Source organism: Pithys albifrons, chromosome 6, assembly GCF_047495875.1.
Source record: "Pithys albifrons albifrons isolate INPA30051 chromosome 6, PitAlb_v1, whole genome shotgun sequence".
Classification (NCBI taxonomy): domain Eukaryota; kingdom Metazoa; phylum Chordata; class Aves; order Passeriformes; family Thamnophilidae; genus Pithys; species Pithys albifrons.
Genome location: NC_092463.1, coordinates 22398077 through 22420992, shown reverse-complemented (window position 1 = coordinate 22420992; position 22916 = coordinate 22398077). Strand labels below are relative to the sequence as shown.

Here is a 22916-nt window from a genome sequence, read left to right as displayed (position 1 = left end):
TGTTGTCTGGTGGGAGGAGGAGGAGGAGCAGAGGACACTGAAAGTCAGATTTCCATGTCTGTATTCAGGTCTGCTGCTGACACTGTCTCATTTTTAGCATGCTCTTCCCCCTGTTCCATACTCCAACTCCCTTGTTTATGAAAATGAATTTATTAACACAGTATTTCACTGTGAGTGAGACTTCCTTGATGAAGAATTGAGGATTTTGTGCTCATTATACCCAAGTACAGATATTATTATTATTTTATTCCCAAAGGCAACTAACCTTGGAACTTTATGCTCAATGCCACAAAGTCTTCACAAACTTACTTCCTTAGTCCATGAGGCAGCACAGAACCTGCTTGGGTAATTTGGGACAGTCCTTGTTAACTTCAGTCACAGTGGAACAAGGACAAGGACACTCCACAGACTGCTCTTCTCTATTGATACTGAAGCTAGTTACAATGCAGAATCTGCTATGAAGATCTTGAGTTCCTCAGCTGCTAAAAAGCAAACAAGAAACAACGTGTAGGCTCAAACAGTTGGTATCTGCGTGCCTTGGGAGGGGTTAACGCAGCATCTGTGAAGTTCTGCTAAAACCAACTGACTGGTAAATTCTCCCAGCTCCTGTGTAATACAGGTGCAGTGTAGCAGGAGAGATGCTAAATCTTGTCAATCTTCTGTTTTCAATCTTGACACAAGTGACACAATTCGTTCTACACAATTCCTTAATAAATTTCTTCCTGCAGTAGGAGAGGTTCAATTCCTATACTCTTGGATGACAGAAGTGAACTACAGGCAAACAGTCAAGTGCAGGCTTTGTTTTGTGCTCCTCCTGAAAGTCACAAACTCAGCTGCTGTAAAGAAACCTGCAGATTAAGAAACTTGGAAGGAAGACTCAGAGTCTTGGACTCATCTTCATCTGTATCCTCCAGCCAAAGGAAATGCCTGCTTATGATACTCTGCAACACTTGAGGGTAGTGAGGCTTGGAAGAGGAGTGGGAATGTAGATGAGTGGTGGTGGGTGAAAGAAGAGAGCCATGGCTGGGTTTGTGTTGAAGGGGAAAACTGTGTACTGTGTGTGTACATCTCTGAGAGTGAGGTTCTTGTTTGAGGGAAGAACCTTGATGGCCATTTGAAGAGTAAGTATTGCACTATTTTAACTTCAGATCTGGAAAATGTGTATGAGGGTTGAAGTTAATAAATAATACCAAGGTGGGAAGAGTAGGCAGCCCTCTCTTTACAGTCTAGATGGCATGGTTCCCCACAGAGTCCTGGTCATATTGTCCTCTTTCTCACTTTGTGTGTCTCAGGTGCCCCATGCCTTTTTTTGAAAAACTAACACTAGACCATTCATGCAATGTGTCATTTTTACTAACCAACTAATGTACTAACACCCTAACGACTCATCTTTGTTTTTAGTTATTTTAATTAACAATCGTTCTGTTCACAATTTTTTAATTTCCTTTCTTCCCCCTTTTCCGCAAAGCACTCAGGCATTGGACACGCTATGGTAAACAAACTACATTGTCTGGTAGATATCATTCTTATTGTCTCTTTTTTTGGGTTTGCCGTGTGTTACCTGCCTTTTCCTCCCCCTACCTGCTCTTTTTCTCCCCCTTCCTTTATACTTACTGCTTCCTTTAGTTTTATTTTAATTTAATTTAAACCACTTTTCTCCTCCCCCTGCTTTTTTTTCCCCTTTCTTCTTTTTGGATAGAAAAATGAGCATCAAAACCAGCTAACACAACTCTTCTGGAAATGGGGTTTGGGCATTTCTTTCATTGTTTTCCTCACCTCTGCCTTTAGTTCTTTTTCTTTCCAGTGATAAATTATTGGGATTTTTGTCCCTTACTTTTAACTTTCTCTTTTTACTTTTCTTTTAATTTTGTTTTTTTTCCTCTCTTTTTGGTCTGGTTTTTTTTTTTTTTAAACTCTGAAGGTTTCTAGATCGGAACCATTGCAGGGCCTCTAGTCCATGGTGGTGAAGGCTCTCTTTTTCTTACTCTTTTGTTTTGGCAATGGCTATTACAGACAAACTGGCCAGAATTGTCCTCTTTCTCCTGATTTTCCCCCACTTTTCTCCCTCTGCTTTCTTTCCTCCTCCTCCTTCTTGCTCTCTCTCTCACTTTCTCTCTCTCTCTCTGACCTCTACTTGCGTGGCCAACAGGAGCTCAGCCGATTGTTTGTTTCCGTACACACTCTGCATGGCATGTCCACATCTGGTGACTCGCCTTTCTCCTCCTGGCCTCGATCTATTTTCCTCCATCTTCCTTTGAAACCACTAACAACATCCAAGCAAAATACATCAAATTCACTTGCTCCTCTCCCTCCCTTTCCTTCTGTCACCCTTCATCCTCCATGTGTTTGTGGTTAGAGATTTTGGGAACATTTCTGTTTTGTTTTGTGTTTTTATTTTTTCACTGTTATGGATTTTGTTTGGTATTTTTATTTTTGGTTGCATGCAAGTATGAAGTGGTTCTCTCCCTCTCCTTCTCCCTCCCTCTCTTTTCATATTTTTCCCATCATCTTTCTGGGCCTCAGATATATTGGCATGATATGTCAAAGTACAATGTGTGCACGCTTTGTCTTCTTTCTTTTTCTTTCTCATCTCTGCTTCTATCACACTTGTTGGTGTGTGGTTGGTTTATTTAGATTTATTTTCATTTGGTTTATTTTCTGCTTATATTTAGGTTATGAGTTAGTTTATAATTTTTTCTCTCTCTTTTTTTTTTGGTGGTGGGTGTGTGTCTCTAGGTACATGGCATGCACATCTACAATGTACTGAAAGTGAGATCCCTTTCCTCCCATCCCTGAATGCATGATTGTCAGTGTGCCGTGAGCAAAAGAAACATAAAAAATAAAAAATACCAACCTCGTCTTCATTAGTGTTTGTTTTTTTTTTTACTAACAACCATAACTAACTGTAATCATTAAAATAAATTCTAATTAATCATAAAATCAGCTAATATGAGAAATCTCTTTCAAGGACAGTTCCATTTTCTGGCCTGAATAGATAGAAAGCGTCTGGATGGGCAGGCTGCTGGGTAAGCCTGAGAGTGCTGATGCACCAGAAAAGGGAGAAGCAGATTCTGAAGCCTTTCTGTTGTGGGTAAATCAGACCAGAAAATAGAGCTTGACTGAACTAAAAATATATATATATACTAAATCTCAACAAAATCCTTAATAAAACTGACATAAAATTGTAGGGGAGGTAAGTTGTTCTGTTCAGGATTGTAAGGTCATTGCTGGGATTTTCTTTGTCCATTGTGTCCCTCAAACAGGTGACAATCTCTGTGGATGGCATCCTTACCACCACGGGCTACACCCAGGAGGACTACACCATGCTGGGCTCAGATGACTTCTTTTATGTGGGTGGGAGCCCCAGTACTGCTGATTTACCTGGCTCTCCAGTAAGCAACAACTTCATGGGCTGTCTCAAAGAGGTAACGATTTCAAATTAATTCTTGTTTCTGTGCTTTTGGTTTCCTAAAGTCATCACTTTTTTCTGCCTTACATGTTCATTGTCTTTACCTGACACAGAATTTTATACTGATACTGCAACAGCTCTGTAAGGATAAACTTGTCATTTGGCTGGGCAGAAGACTGGAAAACTCATGAGCTCAGTGGCAGAATTAGAGTTCTAGTGCTTGGATTACAGAAAATAATACCCATGGTAGTGGGGGACGTGTCTTCTGGTGAATAAGTATCATTTGGTGAATAAGTATCATTTTTAGATAAAAAAATCATAATTAGAATCTTACATAGACTTTTGTTGTTAAGGTCCTGGATTTCACCTGGGAACATAGTTCTAAATTTTCCAGGAGGGTACAGAGTTAGAATAAAATGGAAAAATTAAAGTTGAAAATAGTATAAGAAATGTAAATTATGCAAGGAGAATGCAGCATGAAGGTGTAAAGGAGGTGGGGCAATAATGTGGCATGTGGACCTGAAGTATACTGTGTGTTCTGATCTGATTATTGAGAGATGCCTCTGCCTGAATTAAGGTGCAGATGAGACCATATGCCAAAGTCAGTAGTATAGATTGTATTTACCAATAAAATGTGAGGTAGAGAGATAGAAAGAAATAGAAAACAGTGAGAAGAGGGAGAGAGGTTGAGCAGAAGATAGTCACTACCCCTGGAACCAGTGGTGTCCTGTTGGTCCTTCTTAATCCTGGGCTTCTTGGTGGTGGTGGGTCCCAAGGTCATTCAAAACTTCTCACTATTCATATGCTTTTGCAAACAAAGGAATTAGTGCTTATTAGTGTTATGACCTTCCCCACAAGGCAGAAGTAACTTTTGTTTTTTGCTAATAAATCCCTTGGAGTGAATTAAAGTAAATCAATACTAGCTTATCAGTGTTTACAGATATAGATATATATGATTTGTTTTAGAGCAATTTGATTGCAAAGGAAAACAGGTATGTAGCTGTTTCAGCTGTTAGCTATAGTAATAGGGCATCCAGGTATCCAGGGAGGCATATTTGGGGTGGTGGTGGTTAGGGATAGGGTGATTGTTAACTCACTGTTGGTGAGTTTGTGCAGTTCAGTGGCTGCACTGGTCAGGAAGAGCCTCCAAAAATCATGTTGTGTTACTCTGGCTGCCTGCACTTGTCACATAGTTAATCCACAATTTCAAGAAAATTTGCATGTGGGTAATTGAGATTGGATGGTCTGGATAGCAGCAGGAACCAGAATAGTGTTCATTGTAGGAAAAAAAGTTAAAAAATAAAGAAGTCTCAGTCCTGATCCCTAATTTGCTACAGTTTCATTTGGATGTTTGCCTTGCAGTCATCTTTCATCTTCTTTCCTCTCCCTTCTGATGTAATTCATGATTATCACTGTGATTAAAGGAAATGCAGATACTGATGCCTCCAAAACGTGTTATAGAAAACTTACTGGGAAAGCAGTTGTAAATTTTCTGTCATCTGGCTTCTTAGCTAGCTTGGAATAAGAGTTTCTTGTAGGAGTTTTCTCTGTAAGGTTGTGAATCTGTACTAATACTGTTTTTCACAGGGTGTGGCTGGGTCAGTCTAATTTTATTTGCAACCCAGTAGGTTGTTGCAATATTCTATTTAATATTTAATTGCAATATTTAATATCAGAGGGAAGGTGGAGGTTTCATACAGGAGTCATGGAAGCAGCAATGCTGAGCTAGATGATGTTCGGTGGCAGTAACTGCCTTGACTAGTTGCCATCTTACTGATGCTCGCCTTGTGGTATCAGGGATTCTCTGTTATGTGCCAGTCCTCTGATGTGAATAATGGTTGTCAGAGTCTGAAGCTGCTCTCCTGCCTGACCTCTGGATTGTTTAAGGAGATGCGCATATGCTGGAAAAGAGCATTTGACCATCTTAAATAAGAAATTAAACTGCCCTGTTGAATACAAACTGCCATGCAGAGGTCAAATCCTTCTGGTTTTAACTATGGAACTTGGACTTGATTTTCCCAGGCACTGAAAATCCAGTTTGATTGAAATCAGGAGGAGATACAGCTTCTTAGTCTCTCTTTAGATCGGTATCTTCATTTTATTTATGGGTGCTATGAACAAAACACTTAGCAGAGGCCATTTTTATGTGTGCTCTAAGTCAAGCCAATGGAGCAGAGAAAGCACTGACAAGAAAATCTTCAGCAGCTTTATTATTTATATAATCATTTGTATTCTATTAGCTTGCACCATGTGCTAAGAGCCACTTACATAGCTGTCCAAGGCTCATAATGCTCTGTGAGAAGAAAACCCCAAGCAACCACTTAAGAACGAGAGGAAGAAAACAGACAATCAGAATGTGCTTTGTAATCTTCACTTGACTAGGCAGTGGCAGGAGATGTATATGAGCAGATGTCTTGACTTAAAGACAGGCTGGTGCTGGCTGGTTTAGAGCTATAGCCTGCTTAAAAGCAACCTACTTATAGTGCTGGTCCAGTAATGCTTTCAGCTCTTGTGGAAATGTGTCCGAAATGTATCTTAACTGGTCTCTTATGGCAAGTCCAGCATACACTATTTACTAAAAGTAAGTATAGTGCAGGATTTTCAGGATAGACATGTGGAAAGGGGATGGAGTAATGTGGTATTTCAAAAGGGAAGCCATGTTACTAATTAGGACTCTGCGCTTCCATTCCATCATTCCTTCAGACCCCTTAGGCCACAGAATAAGTTACTGCAGGCATCATTAGGAGGTGCAAGGAACCTGATTTGTGCTTTTCCTCAGTTCTGGTTTTTGCAAGGGGAAGGGAATGGGGAGCTGCACTTGATGGAGAAAGAGCATCCTTAGATGACTGTCAGAATCCTGACAAAGTCCAGAAGTTCTGCTGTAACATCAATGTCTGTGCAGAGCAGGGTCTGACAAGAATAAATAGCCTGCATAAGCTGAGAAGGGCTCTCACTGTATATGTAGTGAATTACTCTCTGACATTAAAGCAGTCAGTGCTTTCATTAAGTGCATCTTTGGATTAGTTGAGCAGAAAATAGTTTGCCTTATGGAAGTCCTCCCAGGGTTTTTTCCTCTTGCTTCCTTTGCTAGAGATGAAAACACTGGTGGCAAAGGTAGTTGGACCAACCTGAGAATCACCTGGAATTAGGGGAAGGGTGTTTTGAGTGTTTTCTTTATATTTATATTTGAAATACCAGGGTGCATCTGTGCAATGCAATGCAGTGCAGCATAATATAAAAGAAACATGAAATGTCTCAAGAAAGGTAAAATACCTGTGGGGATCAGAGTGGCATGCATAACATGAGGAAACCAGATACGGCTCTGGGATAGGAGAATATACAGGAACATATCTTGAGACAATTGAGCTGAATTGTTATTACTGGGTGTCAGGAATTGTTGTTACTGGGTGCTTTAAGAGACAGAGATTGGCTAAACATGGAGAAGCACTGTCTGAAGGTGGAAAGGGAAATAGTTTTTACTGTTTTTGATGGCACCTGTATGGACAGAAGGAGGTAGGACAAGAAAAGTAATGACAAACAGCTGTGTTTTGCATGTACTGGATGTCCTCAGGGAGGAGGTTCCAATAATCAAGGATGGAAATGGAGAGTGACAGGGTGGGAAATTTAGCTGTGTAGGCAAAAAAGGAAAATGGGATTTCCATGTCCAACTGCTAGGGAAAGCAGAGAATCAGAATATTTCCTAGGATTAGGGAGCCAGCCATTCAAATTTCATTTACTTGGAGCAGTACTTAAATGGTGCAGATGGAGGTCCTTTAGAAGAGAATAAGGTGGTCCTTAGAGAATAGAGTCATGAGAAAATTCTATCAGTGCTTTATTAAAATCTCAATTCTGAGATGTTGATTGGTGCTAACAGTTTGATCGCAATAGTGAGGCTTGCATATGGATGGAATATGGCAGAAATTATTGCAGGGGTCAGGCACCATCTGGCCATGATGGGAGAAAGCTGTGAAAGATTAGATCAGTTCTGTCTGCAGTTTAACTGCTAAGAGCCAGATTTGCAAATGGTTCATGAGCGTGCCCAGTTGCTGTGTATATATCTCAGATGCAAGCCAGATCTTTTTCAGGACTATTTGCATATGCAGTGGTGATGTGGTTTCTGTTTGGGGATGAGTTTTTCTGGGTGGAGTGTCACACTGAGGAAGAGGCTAAAGGTGCAAATAGAAGGCATCCTAAAACTAGAGGCAAAGAAAAACAGCGTGAGTGCAAAGTGGACAAATGGAGGAAGTTGCAGTTGTAACAGCCTGTGCCTAACAGAGACAAGAGAGCACAAAAGCTTTTGGGTGCCCAAGATTTCCTTCCACAGCAGTGATTTAACAGAGTCTTGGGAATGCATAAGAGAGTTAAGAATAAACAGTGTGGGAAATTTCACTGATGCACTGTGAAGGAAGTTACCACATGAATGGCACTGGTTGCCCTCACATGTTAGTCCAAGACTGCTGCTCCAGATGTCCTGTTGTGTTTGGGCCAGTCTGTTTCCTGTCTGTATTATTTAGTTAATTTAATATTTGAAAAGGAGGGGCTAGTAGCACTGTGTAGAAGCAAAGAAAGCATGGTCAAAGGTTGAATATAGTTCTACTCCTCAAAATATTATTTGTTCTTAGTCTTGAGCTCTCATTTGTATTCTCTGCCAGAGCATTACAAATAGGCCTAGTGATGATGATGACCCTGATTCCTAAACTTCCATATCCAAAGGCCTGTCAGGTTTTTGGTTTCCCCCACTCTTAAAATTCCAATTGCATTACTGCTACTGTAGTGGATTACTCTGCTATTGCAGATGTAGACTGTGTGTATTTCTCTGTGCATCTGCAGAGCATCCAGCACAAGACCTTTATGAGGCTTTTGAGTGCTATTGTGGTAGAAACATAAAACAGTGCTTTGGGAGACAAAAAAGGGGAGATGTTGGCTAACATTTTGAGCAGCTCCTGATGATATTCTTGAGCTAATAAAGCCCCACCAATTTATATTCTGGAAAAATAAAATTCGGGGTTGGGAATGGAGACATTTGGAAACTGAAAGAATTATGATGTAAGGCAAGATGCTGAGACAATTAGGAGTAGACCAATAGATGCGAAGGAAAAGATGGTACTGTTTTCTCAATGAGTAATGCTTATAAGCTTAGGTCCTGGGCTGGTTTGCATTTGCTGTTTCTGTATTATCTCATAGTCAGAAGGGATATATGATTGGTTAATCAACCATTTCCCAGGATACCTGCTGGCTGCCAATACATATTGGATGCTTGGGCAAGGATCCTGGAAGACTTTGTGGGATGCAGTGAAGAATAAGTTTTGCTTTCTGGTATGAGTATGGGACATGACATGAAGCCAAAGAGAGCAAAAGACACTCTGAGCTGAGCATCTGAGAGCTGAAATGCCTGTGTCTGGACTTTCTGACAGCACCGAAAAAGAAGCAACGTTTTTAGGAGGATTGTTTAAAACCAACCCTTTTTATCTTAGTAGCAGAACTTATGTGGACCTGCTGGACCTCTGCTGTGCTGCCAGCATTGGCATTGTGCCTTTATTGTTTTGTTGCCTGTAGATTTACATGTGCACTCCATCCTATAACCATAAAAGATTGGATGTACCAGCCTTTTTCCACAACTAGAGTGAAATTTACCCTACGCACAAGTGTAGGACAAAATGTATAATACTACTTGTGTCAAATCAGGCATAAGTCAAGTAAATCTTTTATGGTCCATGGTCTTAATGCTAACATTTAGCAGTGATGAATGTCAGCCTCCCTGGAGACGCTGTACGATCCAGCTGATTTTGCTTGTAGGGGTTTGGGGGTTTTTTTTTTGAGCATAGTTTAGCAAGGATGGGAGAAAAGAAGAATGTTTGTGTCTGGAAGTCCTTCTAGGACATAAAGTCTATGCCCATACTGTGAATCAGGGAGAAAGGAAGAGACAGGATGCAGATTTCTGTGCAGTATCTGTGAGTCATGGGAGATGAAAGGTCAGAGTATGCAGAGAGGAAAACATCCCATGGTACAGTAACACAGTGCCAGCTTTGGAATATTAATTCACCTGAAGGAGTTTAGCCATTGAGGAGCAAACCAGCTGCTCCTGTATCCTGTGAGCTTTTTTTCTATTTAATACTCTTTTGAGTGAATTCCCTTAACTTTCCCCGCTTTCAAACACCCAGAAAGTAGACTATCCCAGACTGATAGCTCCTAGAAGTATATCCCAGTCAGTTTGATGTGACAAATGAATATCTTTGGGTTTGGAGGATATTTACCTAGTGTCTAATTTTTTTTCCTAAATCATAATTATCATGAATGACAAGGATCTCACACAGAAAATCCAGTGGTGATCTTAGTAGATGCACGTACTAGTAGTAAAAATCAAAATAATGAAATATTATTAATAATATGAGCTCATAGGGCCCTTCAAATGAAGAGTTCAGTAGGTAGTTTTATCACAGTGGCCTCAGATATTTTGTCTTCTTTCAAACCATCAGTAAAATACAGTGCCAAAGAGAGTAAATGTCTTTATCTTCTTCCTTCAAATGCTGCAACTGAGGCACAGGTATGATGTGTCACTATCACACAGCCTGCTGCTGGTAGAACCATAGATAAAAGAGGGGCATCCTACCTACTGCTTGGCTCCTTGAACTTTTTCCTGTCAGGGATAACCTATGTCTTCAGTACAGTGTAAGAGTCACAATTGCCTGATGTTCTTACTCAGAATACTAGAAGTTCCTGGATTTATTGCAACCTTGTTTCTCTGGGGGACTTTCTTCTTTACCAGTAATATTTAAAATTTTCTACTTGTTTTCTCCTTGACTTCTTCATACCTCCCTATCAAGCTGACAAGAGGATGAGTTTGAAAAATAAACTTCAGAAGGTTTCATGGGGCATGTATAGGTTGAATCAAAAGTGTAGCTTAACTTGCCAGCTGAACTGTTGCTGATGGGTATGAAATGCCCCCCTATTTTCTTTTAAGAGTCAGTTCAGGTGAGGAAATTAAGAAGTCTGGAACAGACCTTACTCACAAGAGTTCTCAGGTGAAGCAAGGGGTGTGTTCCAGTGAAGATCAGTCCTAAACAAACAGTTGATATTGCAGCTCATTTTTGAGAGTGTGCAGGTTCTGATGGGCATTTTCTCTGCTTTGTGCTGTTTCTGTTGGATTTCAGTTCAAGATATTAGGAATTACATCATAAGGGCAGTGTATCTTAGGATATTTCTTCCATGTCTAATTGGGAATAGGAAATGATCTTCCAGTTATGTATCCAGTAAAAGCTTAAACTTGTACTGGATCTGGGGAGGCTGTTTAATGAAGTACATGTTGTTCTGCACATTTCAGAGGTTAATATTTCAATTTCTTGTGTTCTTATATTTTTCATAAGTATTAGTGGCCTGGCTCAATTGGTGGTCTTGTCAGGTGCATTAGCGTGCTGCTCGTGCTGCAGCTTTGCTTTAGCTAGGGGGTTATTCAAAGCCTCTCTTCCCTATGTAGCTGAGCTCTTGCCTACCCTACAGAAGTGAGGTTTCTGCTGGCATTATTGCCTTGCTTTGTGCATGAGCAATATAACTTGGTCACCTTGACTTATATGCATCCATAACAAGAGTTTTGCTGGCATAATGATATTGGATGAGGGTTTGTTGCAAAATAACATAAGCTCACCTCAGTTATTGATCTATCTCTTTCATCAAATGTTTCTGGTCACATAGAAAGTGGAAGAGTAATGTACTCATGATGTGTTTGTGAAAGTTTACTCATGACCTGCTCATTTATCCATGAAAAGTATTCCTGTTAAGCAGGAAAACAATTTAAAATTTCCTCATTAAATTAATCTTTAATGAATGAATTTGAGTATGAAAATGAAATTATTTTTCAATTAGTAAAACATGGGAAATCCAAAGACAGGAGCAGAATTCTTAACTGACCTAGGTAAAGGAGGTGGAGGAGATGTAATCTTATCAACTGTGTACTGAAAACAACACTAGGCTCCTAAAATGCTTCTTTAATGCAATTCATAGAGCAGGCTCTCTAGAATACTATAGCTATAATAAACCTAAAAGTAAAAACTGGTTGGTTTTTTTTTTTTGTTTTGTTTTGTTTTTCCTCCCCATAGCTCTGCCCACAAATTAAATACATACAGGTTCTAGATAAGGTCACATTTATTACAATGTAGTATCTTGTTTTCTGGAACTCTTATCAGTAGGCAGACAGCAGCTTGTAGGCATTCTTGGTCATCTTCAATGCACACATTTTGTTGGGGATTAATTTAAAGGATCATTCACATATCAACAGTTCAATGGCATTGAATTCCTAAAGTTATTTCACTCTTAGAAAGTTTACAAAAGTAATAGCCCAAGTCTGATTAGTAGAGCATATATGTAGATTGAGCATGCGTTTTAAAGTGAGCATTGATGTGCACACATAGATACTGAAACTTTCTATGCAGCAGGTGTAAGAGACATTTTTTTGCAGGGCTGTTTGAGCTATGTAGAGCCAATATATTTATAAACTCAAGAGAATCCATGGAGCTAGAATGAAGTGGGGTCTAACCCAGTTTAACTCTCTCCAGCTGCCACTGGGACAGGTACCTAGGGAGGAAACTATCAGCAGAGGTTGGTGCCACCACTGGCCAGTGTAGCCAGCAGGCTGTGTGTCACAGTAGTAATGGAGCATTCCAATGAATCCCAATTCAGCTGTCCACATGTGACTCTCAGTCCTAGACCTATGGCCATCTGTGCTTCCTTGCAAAAGGACCATCAGGAGTGGGCTTTTCTTTCCTGCCTAATGAACCTGACTCCTGCTGAGCTTGTGTACCTGCGAGGGATTGTGTCATGTGTTGTGGTTCAGAAAATGAGAGTGTTTACAGGTATAGAACTATATCCATATTGACAAATTCAGAAAATATAATGGGGATTGGAGAAATATAGCCTGTGTTTTTTTATATAATGAAGTTAGTTGGTAACTGAGTCCTAAAGAATGGAGATATTAAAGCAACAGTCCTTACACAAATATGTGATCTAATCAATTTCCATTCCAGTGAGCAAACTAAGACAGGATATATCAAAGGGCAAACACAGCTGAGTCCAAAGTCATCAGCAGAGCAGTGGTGATACTCATGGTAGTTCTGTGGCAAAGATTTCTGGCTCTTTCATATGCTGTTAGTCAATTGTGGTAGTATCCTAATGAATGCTATGATCTTAACTTTGGCTGTCCAAAGCCTGATGTTCTCATCTTCCAATCAAAGTAAATGAGCTTCTTTTGCTTTTCTTGGCTTTGTAGTTCACTGAGCTTAATAATTTCTTGGTTTGATGAATACTGAGAAGAAATAGGAGATGTTTTTATTTGTTGCTCCTTAAGTTGCACTCAAGAGATTGCTAAGGATTGATCTTATACTGTCAGATAGAAACACAGCTGAGAGTCAGGACCTGCCATTTGCTAATATTAATAAAATTACATGAGCAAGAAGTTGCAAGACTGGTCTGTTCTCGTACATGTGTATAAAACAAGCACTTTCATCTACTTGACAAGTGTCCTCTCTTTGGGAGCAGCAGTCACTGTATAAATCTCCTTGACTGACCCTGAAAGCTAGACTATTGCTATGAAATGCGCATGCATATTGTGAGCAATAAGACTGATCTGCTGTTCCCCACCACAAAAGCCAGGCTGCTGCAGCTGCCAGCAATGGAGGCAGGATAGAATGATGAGGTTTGAACGTTGAGAGGGTGGACTGGACGACTCCTCCCAGGTCCACCACTCCTTTGTAGCAGTGAGTCAGCTATCTGTCAAGTGTGAGGAACACAGGAGGAGGCAGGCATTTTTTACTTGAACTACATGGAAAAGGCAGTGGGCTTGATATAATACAACTGGATTTTGTATTGTCTCTGATATTCTCTCTTCTAATTCTTTGTCATTGCTGCTTTCTGGCTTTGGTCTACTTCTGTTGATTGTCTTTTGCCCTGAATATTTGTGCTTTGGGATTGTTTTATCTCCCTGCTTTCTTCAAAATGCACAGGCAGAATTCACTTAGAATTAACAGTGTACCTATCTATATTCCTAAGCAATTAAATTGAAGAATGATAGATACATGGAAAGATGCAATTTAAGCTCTGAATTGCTTACCATGAGGTTTTATACTGTTTGAGTTAGAGTTCTGTGAGTGGAAGTGTTAGATAGAAATGGTAACATCAAAGCTCAAAAATGAGTTAGGGTCTGCCCCTACTCCTGTTTCTTGTAGCTATCTAGACATAGATGTAGTAAATAGGGATAATTTTAACAGGTGTTAGGGTGATATCAGGGGGATTGCTGTATTACATTCAGTGGCTACTGGAAAAACTGAGGCGTTCCTAATTCCTAAGCATAAGTCTTAGCATGTGAATACTTCATACATCAAGGGGAGCATCAGTTATCTGTCAGCTGCGTGGGGCCGATGGAGCACAGCTGAACAGTAACTATTGTATCCAGGAAAGCAGTAACGCGTAGTGTGTGACTCAGTAAACATCTCTGTCCACAGTGAAACGGATGAGAGGTGGTGTCTTAGTTCTAGCACCCCAAGAGGTAACTGTGCGTTGCCTTCAAAGCTTTCTTACTGTATCAGCATTAGCAAGCAGAGGGTACACAGAGGTTTGGGAATGGTGGCAGAGATGAAAAATGGCATTTGTAAACGGGGCTTGAGAATGGCATAATCATTCCTGTTAAATCTGTGCTTTTCTTTGTTATTATTAGCCATTTTAAGGGAAATGGGGTTTGCATCTAGAACAAGTCTCCGAACAGATGATTAATGGTTTTGTCTGTAATAACTTTACATTTTATAGAACCCTGCTAGGAGTCTGCATCTGGTGAGCCAAGCTATTTAAAGCTGTGTTAATTCTGTTAATTGCTCTACGTTTATTTGGATTGCTGGCACCTGCGGGCTTTAAGATAATGGGGGTGCTGTGTGTGTATATTTTCTCTCTCTTTCTAGCTGAGAAAAATGGAGAGGACCATTTCCTCAGCTAGGAACAGCAACCTTGGCAGAACATCCTGGCTGGCTTGGTTGTCCTTGAGATTTCCCTTTTTTACTGCAGCTGAATGCAGTGAGATGCCAGCCAGAGGCAAGATGCTCCCCTGATTGGGGCAGGAGGTGGGTGACAATCTGCTTTTGCATGCACTTGCCAACATGAGGCAGCAGCAGCAACAGGGAATGAAGCCAGTGATATTTCAGAAGGCTGATCAAGTCCATACCATGCTGATCCTTGTTTTCAACTGCCTTCCAGTGTTCCTTTTCCCGTTTGGTTTTGTTTTTGAAGTGCTCCAGTGGGTTTCAAGCCCTGAACAGATGTGAAGATAAGTATGCTGATGCTTTCTGAATTTTTGTCAGGGAAAAGAGCTGCCAGTGGAATTCAGAACATCTGAGGTGACTAAAACATTGCTGTGAAGTGCTAGGAGAGCAGAACAGTTGTCTTCATGTTTGCAGCTGGATTGGACAAACCACTGGAACAATCTGGACCAGGCTCTGATGACGAGTTTACCTATTTCTGGGAACATTATCACATGGACAGAAAAATGGAGAAGCGAAGGGTTTGCCTCATATTGTTAACTGACAATTGTTACATGCAGCCAATCTTGAGAGGATTGGTACTCTCAGGTTTTTAGCTAATATGTGCTCAATATGGCATTTACCTGAGAGGGTAGGAGAGGTAGTTATTCCAGTGTGTGTAGTGGCTAGTTTTCTCATGCCTTTGATATGGGTTTCAAGTCTGTGTTTGAACTGTAGTGATGCTAGGACATCTTTCTAACAAATCAGATCATTAACTAAGATCTGTTCACACTCTATTACTTGTTTAGTGGCTGTCTTCAAAACTGCAATTCTTCTTGAGAAGACCAGTGAGACCCAAAGGTGAAATCTGTCCTGCTGGTACTGATGATATGACCACAGCTGGGTTTCTGCAGCTGCCTTATAACCCCTTGTGGTAAATGACTAAATGGGACATTAATTGTAGCCTTCCAAAGGAGGGACTGCCATATCACCTGTCTCAAAGATAAAAAGAACTACAAAGAAAACCACCTATAGCAAAGGGAAAAGCTTTCTCAGGAGTTTGATAAGCCATGACGCTTGTGATGACTTGTCCCTTCTAAAGGGCAAAGCTGCTGTTTGTTATCTCCCTCAAGTAGAAGCTGTGACTAGGGATGCCCAGTTTATTTACTCTGTCCCGATAATAGTTAAGCAATCATTTGCAATATTAAAATTGTTTACAAATCAAAGCTCAAGAAAAGTATATGGTGTTCTCATATTTAAGAACGGGTTCTCCATCTGCAGCTTCACTGTTCAGCTAACCAGGTAAGCTGTCAGCTGGCCACTTTCCTCATTTCCCTGGTTTATATTCCAGGACTGATTTGTCCTGAAGGTGCATTCATTTGAGATGAGAACCCTGAATGCCTCCATTCTCCTGTACCCGAGTTTGGTGTGCCTGCTTCTCTCTCCCTGTCTGAGCCTGCTTCCACTTATTTGTAACTGCACACTAGTACACTGCATAGATATGCAGCACTGTCACTTCCTCTCTTCTCTGCTTTTTTTCTTAATATGTACTTCTCATATGTTCTCTAATTAGCATATGCTTAGCTCTTCCTGCTTCAGGCTAGTTTTCATGTTTACAGCCTCTGTGACACATTTCGTTAGAACTTCACAAACCATATATCATAGAAGAAATTAATTATGCATGTAACTTATTAGGTTAATAACTTTCATCTCATTGTGAGCTTCACATAAAGTTATGCATTAATAATTCAAAGGGCAGCTTTGACATTGAGTGCATTTTCTAAATCACTTCTATCCCTTCTTAGGAGTTTTGGTTCTGTGTGAGAACCACAGATGGTTTTTAAAAACTTGATTCCAGCTGTTTCCACATTTTTCTGGAGGCTGGATTTGCCTGTGCATCCAGCAGAGGAGGGAAATTAAGTGTTGGTGTCCCCTTTGGCTTTGCAATTGATTTTAAGGGAAAGACTTGAATTGTATGAGGACATCTTTTGGTAAGAATTATAGAATGGTTTGAGTTGGAAGACACCTTTAAAGGTCATCTAGTCCAACTCCCCTGCAATGAGCAGAGGCATCTACTAGATCAAGTTGCTCAGAGCCCCATCCAACCTGACTTGGAATGTATACAGGGATGGGGCATCCACCAGCTCTCTGGGAAACTTTTGCCAGTGCCTCTCAACCCTCATCTTCAAAAACGCCTTGCTTTTATCTAATCTAAATACTCCCTGTTTTACTTTAAAACCATTACCCCTTGTCTGATTGCAAAAGAGTTTGTCCCCATCTTTCTTATAAGCCCTTTTTAAGTACTGAAAGGCTGCAATGAGGTCTCTGCAGAGCCTTCTCTTTTCCAGGCTGAACAATTTCATGTATCTCAGCCCATCCTCATAGGAGAGGTGGTTTTGCCCTCTGGTCATTTTTGACTTGCTCCAGGGCCTTTCAATTTGCCTTGTTAAACATCATGAGGTTCCCATGAGCCCACTTCTTGAGCTTGTCCAGGTCTCAGTGGATGGCTTCCTATCCTCCAGGAGTGCCAGCTGAACCACTTATGTTGGTGTTATCTGCAAACTTGCTGAAGGAGCACTCAATGCCACTGTCTATGTTCTTCATGGAGGTACTGAACAGTCCCAGTCCCGCTACAGACCTCTGAGGGACACCACTTGTCACTGATTTCCATTGAGCCATTGACCACAGCCCTGTGAGTGTGACCATCCAACCAATTCCTCATTCAACAGTCAATCTATCAAATCCATATCTCAGAGAAAAGGATGTTATTGGGAGCCTTGTCAAAGGCCTAGATCTGAAAACCACCTCCTCAAATACCCAGACATGTCTAACAGATCAGTTGTGTAGCAATACTCCCCTAAAACCATTCCACATATTCCATTTATTTGGAGTGCAGCAAACAAGCCTTGATAGTGATGCCAAGGACTCAAGAACAGTATTGGCATTGTATTTGAACTGTCACAGCCAGGAGCTTCCTTGGTTTCATCAAGGTCTCAGTAAGTCCATGGACAGGAAAGTTTTGGTAAATGGAGTCTACCTTTCCAAAGTCTTTCAGAGATGTGTCCCATGAAAAGGCTTTTCAAGAACTGAAAAAGCAATGGCAAAAAAGAAGGTCCTTGCACAGAGGAAGAACGGGCTGGAAGGTAAAAAGCAGGATAAAGGACTAAATAGTTCCCATGGGAGGGCCCCAGTGGAGAAAACCTCTGGGATCCATGCTGAGGTCTGAAGTTTCATCAGTGGAATTATGAATGGAAAGGGATGTGGATGGAAAAGGCATACATGTTGTGGAGAATATGAAAGTATTTAGGTGAGGACTGTCTGCAGAACTGCAGAGGATGACCTATTAATGCTGAAGGTCTGGAAAAGTAAATGGCAGATTAAATTAAATGTGTGTAAACCAAATTGTGGTATACATATAGTGAGGGAGGGAAAATAATCCAAATTATGCATCTGCAATAATGGGCTTTGAGTTGATTCTGGTGTTTTATTAAATAATTATTTGAAAGTATTTTCTCAGTGGTCTGTATTGGGCAAGTAAGTTCATCTAATGTTACACATTTTTAGGGAGGGAGTAAGAACAAAACAGAACATATAATGATGCCACTAAATGAAATCACACTGTGTGTTGTTATCCTGTCCTTTCAATCTCAGAAAGGGGAGAAAGGCAACAAAGATCATTAAAGGTTGTGAGAGAGACTTCTGTACAAGGAATGGCAAACAGACAATGAGTCTTTGAATTGATGGCAAAATGACATGACAGGGGGGCCTAAAATCATGTGTGTTTTGAGAGAGGAATCCAAGTGTACTCTTGTTCAGTTTCCTTTCAAATATAGAGAGTAAGTGGTATCAAAAGACAAAGGCAAGGCAAGCTTCAGAAAAATCAAAAAAGTTTGACAGCAATTAAAGTCATAGAAATCCTTGCCATGGGATGTTATTGTGACTGGAAAAACTCTAAGAAGAAAAAATATTGGTGGTATATAAAATACAAAAACATTGGTTTCTGCATGCAGACTCTCACAGCCTGAAAGAAGTAGAGTCTGTGAAATGGTTTTATAGGAGTATTGCTGCATAGCTGCTCTGTTACACTTGTGTGATATTTGAGGAAGTGGTTTTCAGGCATAGCTGATCCTATTTAATGTGGAAGACTTCATGTTTAAATATTTCCTGATGCAGCTACACCGTTTCTAGGCTGTCTGTAGTATTTCCAAGTAGGTATTCAATTTTCCTTGCCTTTGTTAACTACAGTGTGCCACAACCCATCAGAGGCCAGGAAACACATAATCCCTTCGTTGCAAGTATTGCATAGCAAGGTCACGTTCCTGAAGGTTTGTACACAGCTGAGGGGGAAGGCAGCAGAGAACCAATTTAGTATGAAGTTTGACATACAGGTTTACGCAGCGATGTGTAGATGTGGAGGTGAGATGTGTTAGGAGAACTGGAGGAACAGAGACAGAGAAAAAGGCTGGAGTGCCTCATCTTGGCACGAGGTGCAATGGTGGTGTCTATTTGAATGAAAACAAGTGTTGACTGTGTGTATACAGTTTACATTTGAGGAAGTTACTTCAAGTGAAAAGATGAGTTGCAGATGCTTCCAGAGAAGTGCAAACCAGGTTGGCTTCTTTCACCATTTGTAATTACTAAGGCCCCCAAAACAGTTGATTAAAAATGAGGATATTAGAAACATCTTTACATCTCTGCATGTTGAGCTGCATTGCAAAAGGTTTTGTCTTTTAGTACAGAATGATATTCCCATGTATGGAATTGGGAATTCTGATTGGAGGGAGATTTCCAGTAGGAAAATCTCGCCAGATCAGTATGGGCTGTGGTGGCAGCAGATGGCTTTCAGGACTTAACTTGGATCTAGGCATCTTTCCATCCATGACTTACATTCACACAATGATTATTTGTATTGTTTTCTCTGTGGCTGTAACTGTGGAAGTAACTGTTAAGAAGGTTTATTAGTGCCCAACTGGGCCTTTTTTCTGAGCACTGAATCTGTGTGGAGTTGTCTTATACAGGAGACTTAAAAACCAAGGAGCATTTTTTTACTTCCTCCAAAAGATGGACTGATGCTGTGTGAAAAAATGGATGAAAAATGTCTATCCTACTGGGACAAACCCCAGAGAATAATAGATATTAGAAATAGTAAACAACTATCAGGTCACCTTGTCCACCTTCTTCTGCCAGGAGTGCCAATGTTCCCTTCAGTGTATTAATTTGGAAGCATTTGTACAAACAGTCGTTCACCTTGGGACTGTGATTGTCATTTTCTGTATTCAGTTTGCTGCTGCTAAAGATGTCTTAAGGACAAATAAGGCTTCTCCTTGCACCTTGGTTTTTTTGCACATTTGGGTACTAGGGACTTAAAAGTAAACATATATAAAAATAAAAAGAAACTAAATTGCAAAGAATTATTATTTGGAGACAGAACTGTGTTGGTGCTATTTAATTCATTAATTACAGACTTTCTCAACTAAGAAATCATGAAAAAACCTGTGAAAAGTTACCCAACAGACAGATCAGGAATGAAAGTCAGGATCTGTTGCTTAACTCAGTGGAATACAAATGCCTGCTACTCAGAGTGAGTCTGCAGTCATATGTCCTCTTCCTAATTGAGTGATTTGTGGCATGTATGGGTTTCAAAATGTCAGAGAATTTTAAGGCCCCATACACAGCTATCTCAGTCTTCAGGTGATTATCTAATTATCCCCACTTACATGTGGTTTTGGAGTATTCATAAGCAATGGACATCAAGCCTCTCTTTCTCCTACTTGTCCCTTGTTAAATCTGATAATTTTGGGCCTCTTTTGAGGGGTTGTGTTCTAACCATCCATGGTGTGAAGGCATTAAAAGACAATCTATTACTTTCCTTGGTAAGCTGGTGAGATGTTTAACTGCTCCCTACTACAAAAGAAATTTGGCCTTTAATCTGTTTAGAATTTGTCTGACAATGGCTCCTAAACGTTGATTCTTGTGACAGTTTTCAGCTGGAACAAAGGTTCTTCAGAAATCTAGCGTTTTTCCCTTGTCTGCTATAATCAAGTCCTTTATTTGTCTTTTGAAAAACTAAACCTATGAAGCTTCTTGCCTTTTATTATAAGATATTTATTCTGGTTCTCAAATCATCTTGAAGCTGCTTGATATATTTGTGGTTTTTTAGTCTTTTCTTTAAGAAAATGTAGACATTAGAATTCATCATGGCTAAGCTTGGCAAGTAAAGATTTGGGAAGGGCTCTACCCAAGCTTGATGCAAGTGTGCTGGTGTCTAAAGAGGCCTATGGGGGATAGGCAAGTCCGGTCACAAAAGACACAGACTGCCATCAGTGGTCCACTCTGGCCTCCAATCGGGATTCATGGAGACACACCATTCACGATGCTGCTGCTTCCTTTGAGAACGCAGGCAGAGTCAGTCTTGAGGAGAAAAGACAATGCAGAAAGAACCTTTCCTCACCAATATCGCCTAAGGAGACATTAGAATTATACCTAGGATTAAAGTACATCTGCTATCAATGCTGCATGTTGCTTATCTCAGTCATTTCCCCTGAGGCTGACCTGCCCTTTTGCGTGTAGCACTTTACTGAAAGATCATATTTTCTTCTCTGATGTTTCCTGAATTGTTTTCAAAGGTGCAGTTCCCTTGTGGCTTCCCCTTCATGGTTCTGAAGTTCATGACCTGTCTTTGCTGCTTGTGAGCTTATATATTTTAGTATTCAAATGTTTTAAAAGCTGCTTAGATTGAAAGGGCCGGGACTTGCATGCTCTATGGATTATTCTGTATGACTGATTTGTCATTAAGGTTATTAAGTGCTCTGCCAAATTCAGTGTTACCTTCAAGTATCAGCTTCAGTGCTTTTTATATTTACTTCTAGGTATTTGAAAAAATATTTAATACTGTTGTATCAAACAGATTCGTGTGGTGCATTACAAATGCCTCTTTTCAGTAATGATACCCCACTGACAAATACTTCTTGAGACTCGTCAGCTGAGGACTATCTGATATTGTGTCCTGTTTTGTTCTTGTGTGCTGTTTATTTAAGCAGAGCTGTCTTCTGGTATTCTGTCAAATGCCTTAAAATAAATATGTTTCATCTGTGCTTTTACCATTGTCATTCAAATTATATCAGGTTTATTTGGCAGAAACTCCTTTTTACACAGGAAGGTCTAATGACGTTAAGTATTGTATTCCTCTCCTTTAATGTTTTTATTAAGCACTTCAAATAGAAGCTGTTGTGCTATTTCCTCCAGGGTTGATGTTTCCTGCAGGCTAAACCCTTCTACAGTTATACATCTTGTCCTGTTTAGCTTTTCAAAACATTCATACAACATTATCATTCTTTTATTCTTCTGCTATTTTTCTGTTATTCAAGATTAAAAATAAACCCCAGTGGATCAGAAATCTTCTCATTCAGCTCTTTTAAGATTTTGGAGCAAGTGACCCAAGTCTGTGAAATTAAAAATAAAGCATATTTATTCTTGGTAGCTGATCAACGTCCTCTTTTAATCTTATGGATTGCAAAATACTTTTCATCTTCTTGTGATGTAAGCACTTAGGGTTTTCACGTGTTTATATCTGACAGAGAAAAAGTGTTGCATAGTTCATAAATGTTGTAAGTTGAACCTTTTAAACCAACTGTTGCCTTCCTGGTGCTATGATGGACTTCTGGATCAAGATACAACTTTTTTTTTTAACTACTAGTACATCCTGTAGTGGTTTGAAGACTTCATTGGATCACTAGGAAACACTGCACGTTACTTCCAAACTGAATAGCTGTGATTTGTCTATATTGTTATGTCTTCATCTCCTAAACTAGAGCAGGTCTCTGTCAGGTGGAGATTCCTGTAGCATGTAGATTTGGATGTGCTTGTTACCTGCCTTTGGGTAAAATAGATGTCATTCGTTGGGTAGCTCACCAGGTATAGTTTACGATTCAGGTTTCAAGTCACTGCAGTACTTTTTTGTGCTCTTGGAAGTTTTTTAACATATTTTAAAAAACATAGGCAAGATAACAGGCCACAGTATCATTAGATGGTTTCACTGATACTATATACACACTCAGTGTCTTTTCTCTGTACTTTCTTGGTAGCTTCCTACTTAGACACTGAAGAATCACAGTTAGGTCTCTTCACAACTGCTTTACAAAGGCATTTCATGTTCAATTGGTTATGTGCCAAGGTGTTCATGCTCTTTTCGTAGTCACTATATGGAAGGCTTAGATATGGTTCCCATTGTGTGAATGTCACTTACACTCTTTGATCCTAAATCTAAAGTCTAGCACTAAGCTAAACTGAAATGATGTGTCTGAGTATATATTATTATATGTCTGTCAAAGTGATAAGTAAATCAAATTTTAGCTTATTGTTCTTTTCCAGAAACCACCTTGGGTGTCATGACTGCTTTGCAGTATCTGGAGGTTGCTCAGTTGTTGTAGTTCAATTGTGCTAGGACTGGAAGTTTTTTAGTAGTGGCCCTTTCCCCAGTGTGCTGCCTTGGTCTGTCTCTGGCACCTGCAAAG

The 22916-nt window shown here is 40.0% G+C and overlaps 1 protein-coding gene across 1 annotated transcript in view; it reads left to right on the top strand.

The window, feature by feature from the left end:
* NRXN3 (neurexin 3) overlaps positions 1-22916 on the top strand; it is a 1004771-nt gene that overhangs the window by 264356 nt on the left and 717499 nt on the right. Inside the window, exon 7 of the mRNA XM_071557744.1 lies at positions 3264-3425. Coding sequence (XP_071413845.1) covers positions 3264-3425 — 162 coding nt within the window. The remainder of the gene's footprint in view (positions 1-3263; positions 3426-22916) is intronic.